The following is a 16,489-nucleotide window of genomic DNA, read 5'->3' on the forward strand; positions in this document are numbered from 1 at the left end:
GTCAGTGAGTGGTGGGAGGTGGGGACCAGGGAGGTAGAGACGGAAGGGATTAATGTGAGCTGTGTCAAGACAGAGTAAGCAAAATGTGCTGAAGTTTGCAGGGCAAGGAGAGGGATAAGGGGTTGATTTTCTGGGCTCTCTGGCTTGGGTGATGGGAGGTGGAGGAAAAGAGCTGGGTTTGGTTTGGGATGTGTTGGGTTTAAGATGCCTGAGGAACATCTGAGTGGAGCTGTCTAGAAGGCAGTTGAGTGTATGTATCTGGAGGTCAAAAGGAATGTCTATGTAGAAAAGGGATTTGAAGGTGGACTTTTTGGACAGTCTCGCCACACTAATAGTTTTGTAGATGAAGGAAATTGAGGCTGAGAGAAACAGATTGTTTCCAGGTTTTTAAAGTGAGCGGGTTTGCCTCCACTGCTCACATTCCCTGTTGGAGTCAGGCTGGAATCCCGACCCGGCCAGTTAGCACATTGGAAACATCCGGCCCTAAAATGATGGCTCTGTTCTCTCCCTTTATTCTTCGAGTGAGTTTCTGTTGAATCCCCTTGAAACTCAGCAGCCAGCACTGCCTCTTAGCCAGGGGGTCTGTTCTCGTCACTGCCTCCTGCTGGCCTGCTCTTCCTCAGCCCAAAACCGCTCCGCCCAGTGCAGAGCCGAGCTGCTGAGCCTGGCTTGTTTTGGCGACTCGGTCTTTCTCGGCCAGACGGAGGGTACTTTTCTCACCCTCTCTGATCTGTTCGGACACAGCAGACCCAACAACTCTGACCTTTGACAAATGCCTTCCCCACTCCGGTCCTCAGTTTCCCCTTGGTACAATGGACAAATGGTGTCTGTCTTTCCAATGAGGAGGTCTGGGGAAGGTAATGCATTTAGAAACACTGTGCCGGAGCTTTTAGACATTGTTTTTAAACAAGTTGCAAAAGTGTCACACATCTGGAAAAAGTATGTCGGCTTCGGTATCAGAAAGAAAACAATTGGCCATAGCAAGTCCATCCTGAGAGGTTTCCTGAGGGCTTCAGGCTTGTCGTTCTGGTGGGAAGCAGGAAAAAATGGTGATAATGGTGGAATAAAGCCAGAAAATGGGGTGGCGTTGGGGGGCGGGGGCGGGTGAGTTCTGACAGCGGGTGAGATAGGGGAGGTGTGAGGTCAGCAGCCGGTGTCATGGCCGAGAAGTTAGGAGGAACGAGGGGAGATGGGTCAGATGTTCTGGCTGAGGCTGCGGCAGTTTAAGGACAGCAGGGTAGAAGCCACTGTCAGGGTCGCTCTGTGCTGAGGTCTGGTCGCCCCAAACCAGAGCTTTCGAGGTGCTCCTCTCACAAAAGCGACCTCGGCCCCACAGCTGTTGGTTGGCAAGCCTGAAGGACGCCTGTCCATGGGTCTTTCTGCAGATGGAACGGACAGAGGAGACACGGGCTGAAGCTGAAGGACAAAATCAGGAACTGCAGCCAAAACGAGAGGGTGGATGGCGAAAGGGAAGTTTCGAAAAGAGGCACATTTCTTTTCAATTAGGAAGTTCAAAGGGGATGCCAGGTTAGATGACTTGCACTGGTCTGAATCGGCATGGACAGCTTGCCAGTCTCCTGAAGGGTCCTGCCCTCGCTAACTAGAGTGGGTGGCTTTGGTCAGTCAGAACCGGGGACATCTGTGAATGCCCTGCAGGCAGAAGCCGGAGAGCCCAGAGCTGCATGCATGGAAGCCCTGTCCCTTGCCTGGCCCCGTCGCCTGGGAAAGCCAAGCCTTTTTGTCTCCAGGTGGGAGTGGGCCTCCAGGCAGAGCCCGGGCACCAGGAAGGACAGCCAGCCTGAGCCCAGGCCACCGGCCACCTCGTTCCTGCAGCCCTACTCTCTCCACTGTTCCGATGGCCTGAGGTCATTGATGTCAGGAGCTCAGAGCCCCAAGTAAATGCGACATAGTTCTTGCACTTGTGGAAGAATTCCTAAGTATGTCATTTCACAAATCAAACCATATTCTTCGTGGTTATTGTTGTTAATCCACACCCAAAGATATTTTTCCATTGATTTTTAGAGAGAGTAGAAGGGAGGGGGAGAGACAGAAAGAAACTACACATCGACCAGTTGCCTCCCGCACACGCCCTAATCAGGGCCAGGGATTGACCCTACAACCAAGGTGCGTGCCCTTGACCAGAATTGAACCCGGGACCCTTCCATCGCTGTCACTCAAAACATATTCTTAATCCGATCACACGTGCCGAATTTGCTTTCAGAAAATGTGACCTTTTATTCATTCAGCAAATAGATGCTGGGTGTCCTCATGGGCCCTATGGTCCAGTGCGCTCTTGGAGACCAGGGAACGGCCTGGGAGAGACCGCCCTGCTGCTCTGTGGGCTCACTCCACCCGCCTGCTTGTATGTTCTCAGCTGTGAGGGTTGATTCTCTTTTCCCTTAGATTCCATTTCCGGGGTGTGCGAACCTGGGCTCCAGTGGGGAGGGGGGACTGCCTCCACAGTCATGGGGAAATGTTCTAGAACGGCGGCTGAGAGCTCCAAGTGGTGCTGCGCGTCCTGGCTCAGGGTCCAGCCCTCCCGTTCCACTAAACCCCGCCCGCTCCAAGCACAGCCCCAGTCGCTCAGTGTGGGGCTCCCCCTCTGGAAAAGGGAGGAGCGGGTTGTTTGTGAGGATCCGAGGAATTCTGCTGTGATCGCTGGGGAAAGGGAAGGCAGGGGACAGATGTGGATAAAGCAGATGCAGCCCAGTGGATCTTGGGGGGGGGGGGGGCTCATGGGTGTTCACTATTACAACTCCTTAAGCATTTCTATGCACGTGATAATACTCATGATAAAATATTAAGATGAAGAATCCACCAAGCTGTTGACATCTTTAGAGCTGAGAATTTCAGCAAATGGAACTCAGTAGGACCGGGCGGCAGCCTGGCCGAGGCCTGGGCACATCTGCGGGGAAGGAGTCCTTCCCCATCTGTGAGTGTGCATCCACCTGTCAGTGTGTCCGCGGGCGAGGGCACAGGACACTGGGACTCGAGGAAGGGGGCGGTTCAGTGAGCGAGTGTTCTTCATTCTTTCTGGGCCCCACCTCATTCCAAAAAGGATTTGTGGTAACTTGCAAAATACCCAGGACTTCAACAAGATAAAGTAAGTGAAGACTGTGTCAGTGAGTGAAGGATGCATCGATAGGTGCGTCTCATTACATGTCTTCATGTTCTGAGTGTGAATCTTGAAAGCAGTGGGTGCAGAGGTGGCTGGCACCGTGAAAGCAGAGAGCCCAGGCTCCCTTTCACTGGGTGGCTGACTTTCCTGGAGCCCCAGCTGGGCCTCCTCTTTTCATGGTTGATTTTAATGCCTCATCAGCCAAAGAAAACTAACCCCGAAAACTAATCCAAGTGGTGGACTTAAAGTGGCCAACACTGGTCTGAGGCTCCACTTACGTTATTTATATATTTTTTTAAATTGATTTCAGAGAGGAGGAAAGAGAGAGAGAGAGAGAAACATCAATGATGAGAGAGAAACATTGATCGGCTGCCTCCTACACACCCCGCACTGGGGATCGAGCCCACAACCCAGGTACGTGCCCTGACTGGGAATGGAACCATGACGTTCTGGTCCATAGATCGACAGTCAACCCCTGAGCCACGCAGCCAGCCCCACCTATGTTCTTGACTGCCCCATCCTGTGTGCAGCACCTGGGCCCCAGCATCTCTTGCCCTGCCCTCCCCACGTCCCAATCTTACCTCCTACCCCTGCCCCAGCAGTGTTTCTCAGTTACTCTGTGAGAGCACAAATGTAGTCATTCAATTAGGGCCGTTCACTCTTTGGGCAAGGGGCTGCCTTGCCTGTGGAACTCAACCTCCACGTAGGAATGCTCCTTAGAAAGGGCGGTGCTTGATTAGGAAGCTGGAAAGTGTGTTTCTTATCCTCAGCTGGAAATGTGCTTTTTAGAAAAAAGTTAAAAATACTAACTCCTTTTTTTTCCCCCTCTTCTCTCTTCCTTTTAAAATTACATTGTTCTTAGCATATATTCTTCCAACTTCCACGCAGTGAAGAGGGAATCCGATGGGGCTCCCGGCGACCTCGGGAGCCTGGAGAATGAGAGGCAGATTTATAAAAGCGTCCTGGAAGGTGGAGACATCCCTCTCCAGGGCCTCAGTGGGCTCAAGCGCCCGTCCAGCTCGGCCTCCACGAAAGGTAACCCTGCGAAGCCTGCAGGCCTCTCGCCTGTCTGCCGTCACCGGGTGTCTCTCCCGTCCACATGTTACCGGGGTGTTGGCAGGGTGAATCTCCAGCTACTGGAATCACTTTTGTCTTGTGCAGGTCTACTTCCAGGCCTTTGAGCCTTCCTAGGCCCCTCCCCTCGTCTCTCACCGGCCAATTTTCTTTCTGGTATTAATAGTTCTCCTCCTTTAATCCCCAGCCTTGCTCTCCCTGAAGCATCTCTCTTTTTTTTGTTGATTCCCTTTCCTTAGAAATTAGCTGAGCTTTAGCCTTTCCTGACTAGCAAGGTGGCCATTTTTTCGTTGCATTTTGCACCTGCTTTGCAGCACAGATTATTTTGCTTCTGGACATCGACTGGAAATTTAAAATAAAAACACCTTTATGACAAATGAGCATGTTACCTCTCCCTTTTTTTTTTAGCAGCTTTCAGCTTTAACCTAATGGGTCTGTTTATTTTATTCTGCATGCTTTCCAGTGGATCGTAAAGGTGGGAATGCTCACATGATTTCTTCATCTTCAGTTCATAGCCGAACGGTTAACACTAGCAATGCCTTAGGCCCTGTGTGTAAGCACAAGAAACCCCTGTCTGCTGCAAAAGCCTGCATTTCGGAAATCCTCCCCTCCAAGTTCAAGCCCAGGCTCTCCGCTCCCAGTGCTCTTTTGCAGGAACAGAAGAGTGCCCTGTTGCCTTCGGAAAAGGCTCAGAGCTGTGAGAACCTTTGTGTTTCCGTTTCTTTGAACGGTTCCAAGAGAGGGCTCCCCCTCCAGGTGGGTGGGAGCATCGAGAACCTGCTCATGCGCTCCCGGAGGGATTACGACAGCAAATCAAGCAGCACCCTGAGCTTGCAGGAGTACGGCTCCAGCGCCAGGAGGCCCTGCCCGCTGTCCAGGAAGGCGGGGATGCAGTTCACCATGCTCTACCGGGACATGCACCAGATCAACCGAGCCGGCCTCTTCCTGGGCTCTGCCTCCTCCTCCAGCGTGCGGGACCTCGCCTCCCACTTCGAAAGGAGCAGCCTGGCCCTAGCCAGGGGCGAGCTGGGCCCCAGCCAGGCGGGCTCGGAACACATCCCCAAGCATACCGTCTCCTCCCGCATCACGGCCTTTGAGCAGCTGATCCAGCGGTCACGGTCCATGCCGTCCCTGGACCTGTCCGGCAGGCTGAGCAAGTCCCCCACGCCCGTGCTGTCCCGGAGCGGCCTGACCGCAGCCCGCTCCGCCGAGTCCCTTCTGGAGTCCACCAAGCTCCGGCCCAGGGAGGTGGACGGGATGAACCCCGGGGGGGTCTATGCCTCCCCATCGTGCAGCAGCATGGTGGACTCCCCCTTGGGGTTCAGGGGCCTGGTGCCCTCTGAGCCCCTCTCCACCTGCTCCGACGAGCTCGACCACTGCTCCAACGTGTCCAGTGACAGCAGGGAGGGCAGCGGCAGCAGCGTTCACGGAGACTTCCCCAAACACCGCCTCAACAAGTGCAAGGGCACCTGCCCGGCCTCCTACACCCGCTTCACCACCATCCGCAAGCACGAGCAGCAGGCCTCCCGGCAGCCCGACTGGCGCCCGGACTGCAGAGGGGACCGCAGCGCGCTCCTCAGGAACATCTACCTGATGAGCCCCCTCCCCTTCCGGCTGAAAAAGCCCCTCCAGCAGCACCCCAGGCAGCCTGCCCCTGGGGACTTCTCGGGCCCCCCGGCGGGCCGGAAGCCAGACCTCCCCGGTCAGCCCCAGCAGGACGAGCCCCGCGCCGGGGGGAAGCCCTCGGTGCCCAAGCGCCTGTCTTCCCGACACACCATGGCCAGGCTGGGCCGGACCGCAGAGCCCCCTCAGGAGAGACCCGCGGTCCCAGAGGACTGCCCGGGGGCCTTTGATAATGGGAACCCTGTGCCGTACTCAGACCACGGCCTGGACAGAAACAACAACCCACCCAGTGAACTGGGACCGTCCCGCGGAGGTGGCCTTTTGTGTATTTGCCCAGTCTCAGCTCCCCGTCTCCACTCTGCTTGCTCTGTCCCCTCCTCCTGTGTGCCCTTGGTGCTCATTTTCTGGTCCGTCCTTTGTTTTCTGTTTGTTTTGCTTGGCAATTGATCATGGCTCGTAGTGGCTGCACTTCTTCAAAAACAAAGCCCCATGTCATCTAGACCAACCACCAAACGTTTCGAAAGAAAAATTGGCCGCTTAGCTCCTCTGAGAAATTGGTTCATTTGAACCCTCGCGCCCCTTGCAGTTTGCGCCAACCCCGACTCACCGTGGTTTTTTGAGAGGCAGCCTCTCGCGGTGGCCTGTGTGTGTGTGTACAGTGTGTCCCTGTGAGATCTGCACGCCTCTTAGCAGGGACACTTGTCCGAGAAGGTCCTCTCTTTTTGCTCACCTTTTGCCTTCTAATGAGTTTTGTATTACACTAGTTCATGAGTGAATCCAAAAAGGGGGGGAATTCGAGGGTTCTTTCCTTCGGAATTTGATTATTGATCACTGGTCTCTACAACTGTAAAAAATCTTGCTATTTAGAATGGATGAAAGGTGAAATCTTTTCCCAGTTTGGTTTCCCACTAAAACTTTGCCTGTTTTAATTCTACTTTGTTCTTTTGAAGATTCAGAATCACCAAGACATTTTATACCAGCTGACTACTTGGAATCCACAGAAGAATTCATCCGAAGGCGTCATGATGATAAAGAAGTAAGTGCCATTTCTAAAATCTCTTGGCTTTTGGGCAGATAAAAATATGAAGGAAGTGAACATCCCAGACATCTGCCAGAGACATGATGTGGCCTAGCAATTGGAAGCAAAGATTCGCTTTGTCAGAAGTGACTTTTTATTTGACATTGGCTCAGTCAGGCCTCTTTTAGTCCACTTTCCCTTAAAGTAAATTTTCCCAAGGCACTGGTTCTGAATGCCACATTGCCCCCCACCCCCGGGAGGTCCAAGAAGAGGTTGCCCACCCTGTATTGCTCTTTGCACTTTCATCCCTCCTCCAGACCCCAGCCTTATTATTCTCTAGGGCCGTGGTCGGCAAACTCATTAGTCACCAGAGTGGCAAACTGCTCTGGGGAAATCCTCTCACATGTTTCCTTAGTACTGCCATCCCTCTGTTGGCACCAAGCACAGTTCATGTGGGAAGGGTGCAGGAAGAGAAAGCGGAAACTGGAGAGGAATAATGACCATGATACATACTGTGGTCACTAAAAGGCAACCATTTGAAGTTGCCTTTGAACTCAGAAGAAGAGATGCCCCAATAAACGTTGGTAAACTTCCCCCAAGAGCTTCAGATGAGCCCTTTCCTTGCAGCTGTGGAGGCATGACTGACAGGGCAGGGAAAGCAGTGCGTTCCCTTGGGATTTAGGAGGAGGCCGCGCTGCCCATCCGTTGACTGGGCCACATCACAGCGTCTGTTGTGACACAGTGTTGGTACGAGGCGTGCTTTCTAGACTTTGCGTCCCCAGGAGAACGGGTCCTGTAGCTGAAACAGGCTGCCGTGCCTGTTCCCGACATGAGTGAAGAGGTGGAGGAACAGCTGGAGCCTGGCGGCCGGAGGTGGAGGGTGTTCATGTCTACACAGCTCTTCCTCTCCCTGCAGAGTCTGAAGTCCCTGGTGGTTCTGCTTCATGGTGGTTTCAGGGTTTGGGTGGATTTTCCTTAAGGATTTCGGGTGAGGCCAGCTTTGAGGAGAGCCGGATGGTGCGTCCAAAGACAGAAAAGACATGGTCTCCCCTCTCCGGGCATAACGCAGGCAGCATTCAGTAAGACACTGGCACGTGTCCATGGGGAGAAAGAAGAGGAAGGATCTGATGAATAGAGTAGTTTGTGATAACAAGGTGAAAAGCTCAGACACCATGCGTGTTCATGAGGCCACAGCAGATTCGGTTCTCGTCACCATCACTGAGCCACAGGAGCCGCCCTGCAGGCCGGAAGCTGTGGTGGAGGAGGGCATTCCCACTCCCTGCGTAGACCGAGTCCCCAGCACGGAAGGTTTTGTGAGAGAACGCTGCCTGCCACCCTGGAGGCGTGTTTTACGCAGTTGGTTTAGCCATTCAGTGTATTAAGAGCTACATTCAGAAGGCGAGCAGCTCGGTTCCTGAATCACACTGCTCAAAGGCCCTTAAAAACTGTATCTTCCCCCAGGGTATTGGCTTATGTGGTTAAACTAGGGGGAAGGTGGATTTATTGAGGTCAGGTTCAAGTGCTCCATTCCCTGTCCACCTTCACTGGCTTCATGTGACCTTGGCCAGAGCACCAGAGGTCTGGCCTCAGCGTCAATGCATTCCCACTGCTCCAGGAAAAACACGCTTCCCAGCTAACGGAGTGCCAGTGCTGGCGTGTTTCCAGCAAATGCTTTCTTATTCACATTGACATTGATGATGATGGCATTTCAGGAAATGGTCATGTCAGCCCTGGCAGGGACATTCGTGGTCATCTAGTCACCCCCTTGTTCATCCAGGAAGGAACTGCGAGAGGGTGGTGGTTACCAGGGCCACATACACACTGCCGTACACCCGAGGCAGAGCTGGAGACCAGGGCTCCATGTACTTGCAAAGCACCTCCTTGTCTTGTCTTATTTAATCTTTACAACAACTTACCCGAGCACTGGAAATCCCACGGCCTCTGGTGAGTGGTTACTTTATTATTTGTGACCTGGAAAAATAGGAAAGTTGGGCCCACCATCATTTGGGGCTAGGTGTCACATGAGGCATTCCATTTCCTTCTGAAAAAAGACTAATGTTTTATTAAGAATGTAGGAATCATCAGTTATAATTAATGCTTTTCCTACAAAAATGTTAATCCCAAGAATGTATGTTTGGTTTGAAATAGGAAAGCACATTAAAGTTCTATTCCATAGGGTCATTTCAATAGTCAATGAGGAAATGCAACATTGTTTAATTATTTTAAAAGATCATTAAAAATAGAAATAGATAACTATTTTCTTAATTTAGGGGAGAATATTTCTTCAAAACCCAAGTACCATCATTCTTAGTTTATCTTCTGTATTTATAGTCTACAAATTAAACTCAGTCTCATTTCACCTAATGAAGAAATAGTTATGTTTAAAAGTATAGCAAGAAAGTAACTGATGCTCTGTCAGTCAAACATAGCCTTGCCTGAGGCCTCCTAAAAACTGTGCCCAGAGAAAAGATCGCTGGCCTAGAAGAGGAGCTGTTTGCTGAAATGGGCAGCTCCACTCTGTCAAGCATCTTAGAGTAACGGGCATAGGAAGCACAAAAATGACCTCGTTGCCCTTGACCCCACAGAGTAAACGCCCATAGCAGGTGTAGTAGGTCAGATGTGGGTAGAGGAGTCAGCCAGCCCTGGTCCCACCGTGGGAACAGCTGTGGGAACTCATCGCTGCCCACACGAGGTAAGGGCAGCACATCCAGCCTCCTGCCGCCGGCCCATCATGCGTCTGAATGCACGGGTGTACCTGGGTCACCTGGCCTTGCTGCCCGCGTGTGAGGAGGTAGGAGGCTTTGGGCTGTGCCAGGGGCAGGTTGCAGACAGTGTAACTGTGTGGACTTTTCCTTCACTGTGTCCCAGTGTCCCCCGGTTTCTCCTGTGCAGGGTTGTCTCCTCCTTACACAGAGTGGCGCCGGGGGGTGGTCATAGCGAAACATAATAGTTGTGGCCATAAAGCCCTTCCAGCATCTAACCCTTAAACTTCCCTCCTATTGACCCAGCACCTTTTCCTCAGTTGTTTTTGTTGGCAGTTTTCCAATGCCCTGGACCAGATGATTCACTGCCCATTTTATGCAATTTCATGGCAGAAACTTTTAGCGGACCAGCGAAGACTTAAGCGCGAGCAAGAAGAGGCCGATATTGCAGCTCGACGCCACACGGGCGTCATTCCAACGCACCATCAGTTTATCACTAATGAGCGCTTTGGGGACCTCCTCAATATAGACGATACGGCAAAAAGGAAATCTGGGTCAGAGGTCTGTTTTGGTCGCCTCGATCTGCTGCTTGACCCAAAGCCATATTTGCCTCCCCTCAGCATTGCCCGCTGTAGGCCGAATTAGTTCTGTCATCCTGGCTTCCCTAGGCTCGCTTTGGCTCGCTGTGGCTGGCCCGTGGACATGAGTCCCATCATGTCCTGTGCTCTGTATGTTCAAGCATGCCTGGCTGCGGGACCGGGGTCTGCTGGCACACACCCTCTGCATGCCTAGAGCATCGGCTGCCTCCATGCGTCCAGTCCTCCACATCCTGCCTTTCATCGTGATACCGTGTTGCCTGTGCATTCTGCTTAGAAACCTTCGACCTTAGTCCTTGTGCGTTAGCTTCGGTGTGGACAAGGACAAGGTTCTTCTAAGAGATAGTGGCGTGACACTTAGGTTACAGAAGTTAGCTAACGATGCATCCTTTACACCGACCTTGAAACGTAGTCCCTTAACATTGAACTGTCAGAACCGTGCTGCCTCTCGGTGGTACAGTGAGTCCTTGGGGAAAGTGGCCAGCAGCCTCACTGGCGCATTTTGAAACTCAGGAGTTTTGCAGTTGGATGAGCTCATGGAGGGTGAGAGACATTTCATTTGTTCCCTTAATTTTGACATTTCTCAGCTGAGGTTATGAAACTTAATATTCTAAAACGAACAAAGAAGCACAAACCTTTGAAGTGATATTGTTCAGGCCCGGCCTCCTCCCCTGTGGTCGGCATGTTGAAATCCTGGTGCTGCCAAGGCTGCCTCTTGCACCAGAGTTTGTTTTGCCACGTGACCCGCCAGTGGCCCTGCTGAGGTTGGCTCCTTTTGGGGACCTGCGTGTCTGGGGCTGGGGGTATAGAAATGAGTTGCACCCAAAGTATATGCAATTTTATCATCTTTCAATATAATAGTAGATTCTCATTTTTCTATCTTTTGAGTGACAGAGGTGGCACTGGCTAGTGGTCAAATTGTCTGGGAAGAAGAGGTAGAGAAAAGGAGGAGCCAGATTAGAAGACAGGAAGCTAGAGAGGGGACAGAGACTCTAACACAGGGGTCCTCAAACTTTTTAAATAGGGGGCCAGTTCACTGTCCCTCAGACCATTGGAGGGCCAGACTATAGTTTAAAAAAAAACTATGAACAAATTCCTATGCGCACTGCGGGCCCGGGACGAGTCGGCTGCTAAGCAGGACAGGCAGCGGCACCCGGCGGGCCGCATGTGGCCCGCGGGCTGTAGTTTGAGGACACCTGCTCTAACATGATGGGGAAAAGGTCATAAGGAAGAGGCAGGAGTTCGCAAGGTTGATCAGTTGCGAGAGAAGGACGCCCCTCGGCCCTCTTGTGCCAGCTCCTCAAAGCCACCCTGTTCTGAGGCTACAGTGGTGGCTGGTCCTCCTTCCTGGGCGGGCTCACTCAAGAGTGGTGAGGAACATGGGAACACGCCAAGGCACCGAGGCCTGCACACTCACACGGATAGACAGCACACGAGCGTGAGAATGCAGCTGGGGTAGAATAACCAGGGACAGAGGCAGGCACACTGCCCAGCCCGCCTGCCTCCCTCCACAGCAGTGGTTCTCACACCTGAGTTCTCGAATCCCCTAGGGCGGTGGTCGGCAAACTGCGGCTCTGTTGACTGTGAGTTTGCTGACCACTGACCTAGACTCTCAATTCCAATAATTACAGGCTGTTGTTGTTCCTTTTGATTAAGCCCCTATCCCAGTGGTCGGCAAACTCATTAGTCAATAGAGAGGCAAACCGCTGCTCGCGAGCCGCAGTTTGCCGACCACTACCCTAGGGGCTTATTAACATACAGGTGGCTGGGCTCCGTCCACAAAGTGTCTGATTCTGGCGTGGGGCCTGAGTGTGTGCATTTCTAACCAGTTCCCAAGTGACGTTGGTGATACCGGCTTAGGGACCACACTTTGAAAATCACTGCCCTTGATGTTGGCTGACAGACATGAGAAAACAGACACCAACAAGTCCCAGGGCACCGGGGCTGTGTACACACACTTCAGACCCATCACGTAGACTTTGGGTGACCACTGGTTCTGCACAAGACCCCGTGGGGAGGCGGGACCAAGACTCAGATTGTGCCCTTGGGAAGCTGGCAGTCCAGCAGAAGAGGTCCCTCCAAACAGGTGTCTGTGGTAGGAACAGGTGTCTCTGCTGTGGTAAGTAGCACAGCACTGTGGGAGCCAGAGCATTCGGCCCCAGGGAGATTAGGAAGACAGAGGGAGGTGCTTGTACAAGCAACGGTGACTCAGGTAATACGTCCCAACAGATCAATGGAATCAGTGTTGCTCAACGTTGAGTTCACCAACCCCCAGTTTTGACCTAAAGCCAGTTCACAAATTAAACAGTAAACTACACACCTGTACAACTTTATTCATTTAACTGATAGGTCATATCACTTTGCCTGAACTCAGTTGCCACCCACAGTGTGCAGATGGCACTGTTTGGTGCAAATATTTACGTCACACAGTTCTGTCACTAGCTGTCATGGGTGGCCACCACTTTCATTGCAATCACTCTGCAATGTTTGTCCTTACAGCTTTGGTCCTTTTCTCTTGTCATTTATCATCAACCCCACATCCGTTCTTTTCTTATTTGCCCACAGCTGTTCAGTTATGCCCCTTGGTCACAGACACAGTGCAGGCATTGAAACTGTGCAGCATTGGTTGTAAGGTCATCCTTCAACTGACCTCTAATATGCATGTGTGTAGATAGAAGGATGGAAGCATCAGCATGAAAATGAAAAATAAAAAATTCCTGTGGAGAATTCATGCCCTTAAGAAGATCCCTCCAAGACCCCAGCTTGAGGAGCCTGGTCACATGGGGCGTCTCACTGAGGCGTCAGGATCTAAAGCTTGATGAGGTTTCTCAGTACCACCTTTCTCACCTAGAGTCTCCCATTTCCCCTGTACTTTGGCCATGGCCTCTAATATTGAAGAGGAAGTGTGCGATTTAATTTCCGTCACATTGTTCCCCTCTAGACTAAATGTTACCATGTAGTTGGAAGCTGTGAGGATTAGGCAATTGTGGCATATTGTGTGCAAAGAGGTAAAGGGTAGTAAGTATATGACAGTGGTCGGCAAACTTATTAGTCAACAGAGCCGCACGTAGCTCGCGAGCCGCGGTTTGCCGACCACTGCCCTAGACCAGGTGGTCATGGGGTCAGAATTATATTGGCAGCTATATTGCTCACATGATTTCTCTCCCCTACTTTTTTTTTTTAATTAGTTAAAATAACTACTTTTAATGGTGGGGAAGACAGATGTTCAGATACACATGCGGGTAAGTAAAGGTGAACTTCTTGCTGGAATTGGAAATGAAAAAATTCCAGACCGAGAAGGCGGTTTAGCCAAGGTGTAGCAAACAGACTTGCCTGATGGGAAGACTGTAATAAGAGATAAAGGCCATTAGGTCTGAGGGGGGAGACATTACCCACAGGCCTTAACAACACTTAGGAACTGAGATTTGATCTGGGGGCAGTTGAGAGCCTCAGCCAACTTCAAAGCAAGGAAGTGATGTGATGGAAGCATTTGAGGAATGTTCTTTGTGCTCCTGAGTGACAGCAGATTAGAGCAAAGAGAAGTGAAGTCAAAGGAAGCTTTGTGCCTGTGAACCAGAGTCAGACCTGAGCGGGGCTGTGGAGGGAGAGGGAAGCTGGCTGACTTCATGGCAGACAGATGAAGGAGGGGAGACGGGCTGAGGGTGCGCCCAGGTCTGGAGTCTGGAAGGAGAGGGCCACTTGACAGGGGAGCCTTGGAGAAAGAATGAGCGCAGGGCCCACTGCATCTGGCTGTGGCTGATCTCACAGGCCATGAGAAATGTACGGAGTTGAAGATGACGTGAGAGGTGAATTGGGGTTTCATCCACTTGCAGGTCGTAATTTAAGTCAGGCAAACAGAGGAGGTAAGAGTAGGACAGTCACAATTCCCACACAGTAAGACTTTATGGCTAACTCACTTTTCAATTTTTATTAGTTTGTTTTTGGTTTGTTTTGCTTTTCATAGCCATGGTCAGCTGTGGGGAACTAGAACGTCAGCTTTGGGACTTTTGTCACCACCCCCTCCCCAAATCTGGCCCTCCTTAGGGAGAGTCTCATGCATGACGTAGCTGACCAAACATCCACCTAGTGTTCTGCTGAGGTCAACAAGAGGAATCCTGCCCAGATGTGTACCCCAGAATGAACTGGTTAGATTGCGTCTTTCTGCTTTGCTTTCCGGAAACGCGTGAAAATGTGTCCTGTCCATTGTTCGTGAATTGTGGTTTTAACTTGACATTGTTTCTTGTGTTTAGATGAGACCTGCCAGAGCCAAATTTGACTTTAAAGCTCAGACACTGAAGTAAGTGCCACCGGTCCTATTTGTCTGTCATTTTAACTGCCTCTCTCAACGCAGACGTCCACTTAGAAGAGTTGGGGAAGTAGCAGTGATGAAAACCAGTCGTTCATGGTGTTTGCCGTGCGCCGAGCACTGTTCCGAGCACTTTGCGCTACATTATGCTGTGGCACAGAGTTTCTGTGGGCGGCAGCAGCCAGCAGCCATCCCGTTGTCCTGTTGATGGGAGGCCCCACGTCTGATGATGAGGGAGACCTCCCCTCCTCAGACACTGGAACTGCTGTGTGGAGGCTGCTGGGCCTCGATCTCCAGCACAAACCAGGCCACGACTTCCAGGGACCAGTGTGGTGCTGGGGTATGTTTGCCATAACGCCTCCAGCCCTTTGGCTCAGCAGCTAACAAGAGGCGGTGGCATTATGTCCCAGAAAGAACATGAGCTTTGGAGTCCTGACTGCCACTCTTGTCTCTGTGACCATGGCCTCTCCCACCTCAAATTTTCTCATCTGTAAAATGGGCATAAAGGTGCCTCTCTTGCAGGGCAGCCAAGGTACTACTCTTACAAAACATTGTGCATGATGTAACCAGAGAGGGTAACACAGACTTATAAAATAGACCTTAGTTTAATCAAGTAGACACCTTCATCCCCCTTCTTAATTAAGAAAGGTCCATGTAGTATTCATTGAATGGAATCGTATTGACAATATTACATTTACCTAGATTTCGTTTTTTAAAGTCTTAGAACAATTTTTTTTTTTAGAGCAACCCTGTCAAGTAGAACAGATGAGAAATCTGAGGTAGACAGGACTGTCACCACTTCCAACAATGCGGGCGCTGGAGAGGGTGCCTCCCTCCCGACTGGCCTTTCATCCTGCCCCGCTGCCGCCAAAACAAGTTAGAGCAGCGTCCCCACATGAGGCAGTGCCGACCCGTAGGCCTGCGTCTTAAACGTCTGCAGTCACTGGGTTCTCTTTCCCCAGAGTATGTTACTCAGAAAGTTCTTAGCAGCGGGGCCCTTGCGGCTCCCACCTGCCTGTACAGCTGCAAGTCACGTAGGTGGCAGCGTTGGGCCTGCAGACCCCCAGCACCCGTGGATAAGCCGAGGGTCCTGCTCACCCAGGTGTCATGGTTGGGTGTAGAGGGAGGGTGATTTCAGAACATCCCAAGGAGGACTATGGCCAAAATCTGGCCAAACACATTCCTTCTCCCAGAGACAGATGCCCGATCCCTTCACGGGCCTCTTTCGGATTAGGAGAGACCACAAAGACTGCCTTGTTCCTTCATTCGGCACAGCACTGGCTTTGTGTAAGGTTTTCCAGATGTGGCCCCATTGTTCGGCCAGCATCTCTCACGTCCATGGGACTTCCTGGCACAGGGCAAAGCAGGCACACGCCTCCAAACGGCAGGCAGAGACCTTGCTTTCCCGGCGGTTGGTGTGGCGCAAATAGAAAAGATCTACGTTGGTGTGTTTTCAATTCAAGAAAATTTCAAGTTACAATTTTTGTTCTCATTTTATGTTATCTTATTGTCTTTTTTTTTTTTTTAAGGGAGTTCTGATTAGAGGTTAACATCATCATTATTGAGGCAAACAAAGGGATGGATATGGAGAGGTTGGAAAAGGGGCATGAAGAACATTTGAAAACCTACTTTTCTTTCCGAGATCCCTTTATGCTGAAAGGAAGTGAATTAACATTTACTGAGTGATAACTACATGTCAGGCACTGTGCTGGGTGTTTTATTTGTAGTTTGTTGCTGAATTCTACAACAATTCTGAGTTAGCTTCTATTTTGATAAAGTTTCTCAGAGATAGTATTTCGCCCAAGGTTCCAGAGCTAGATGGTATAACTGGCTTTTGAACCTAGATCTGACTAATTTTAGAGCCTTTCTACTGCACGTTGATGGATGGATGGTGAGATGGATAGAACAATCGGGAATATTGATATCAGAGAAATAATTTGATGATAATTTAAAGCAATGAAGGCATGCCTTGGCAGGGCAGAGAAGAGGGGAGGGAAGGCAGTGAAAGTGTTGAGAAGGAAATGTTTGTCATCATTGAATGAACATCAGTTA

General features: G+C 51.1%; 1 protein-coding gene across 32 annotated transcripts in view; it reads left to right on the forward strand.

The window, feature by feature from the left end:
• SORBS1 (sorbin and SH3 domain containing 1) overlaps positions 1–16,489 on the forward strand; it is a 227,874-nt gene that overhangs the window by 185,626 nt on the left and 25,759 nt on the right. For 27 of the 32 annotated variants that reach the window (XR_013959030.1, XM_080641435.1, XM_080641432.1 and 24 more), the window contains 4 exons: positions 3,981–4,153; positions 6,766–6,851; positions 9,929–10,096; positions 14,382–14,428. Coding sequence is in view for 30 of the 32 variants with exons in the window: in XM_080641435.1 (XP_080497561.1) it covers positions 3,981–4,153; positions 6,766–6,851; positions 9,929–10,096; positions 14,382–14,428 (474 nt within the window). In the remaining 2 variants the exon portion in view is untranslated. Of the gene's footprint in view, positions 1–3,980; positions 4,154–4,655; positions 6,129–6,765; positions 6,852–9,928; positions 10,097–14,381; positions 14,429–16,489 lie in introns of all 32 variants that reach the window. The other 5 variants (XR_013959029.1, XM_080641436.1, XM_080641429.1 and 2 more) reach the window with 2 other exon arrangements.

The sequence above is a fragment of the Plecotus auritus genome, assembly GCF_963455305.1.
Source record: "Plecotus auritus genome assembly, chromosome: 9".
NCBI lineage: Eukaryota > Metazoa > Chordata > Mammalia > Chiroptera > Vespertilionidae > Plecotus > Plecotus auritus.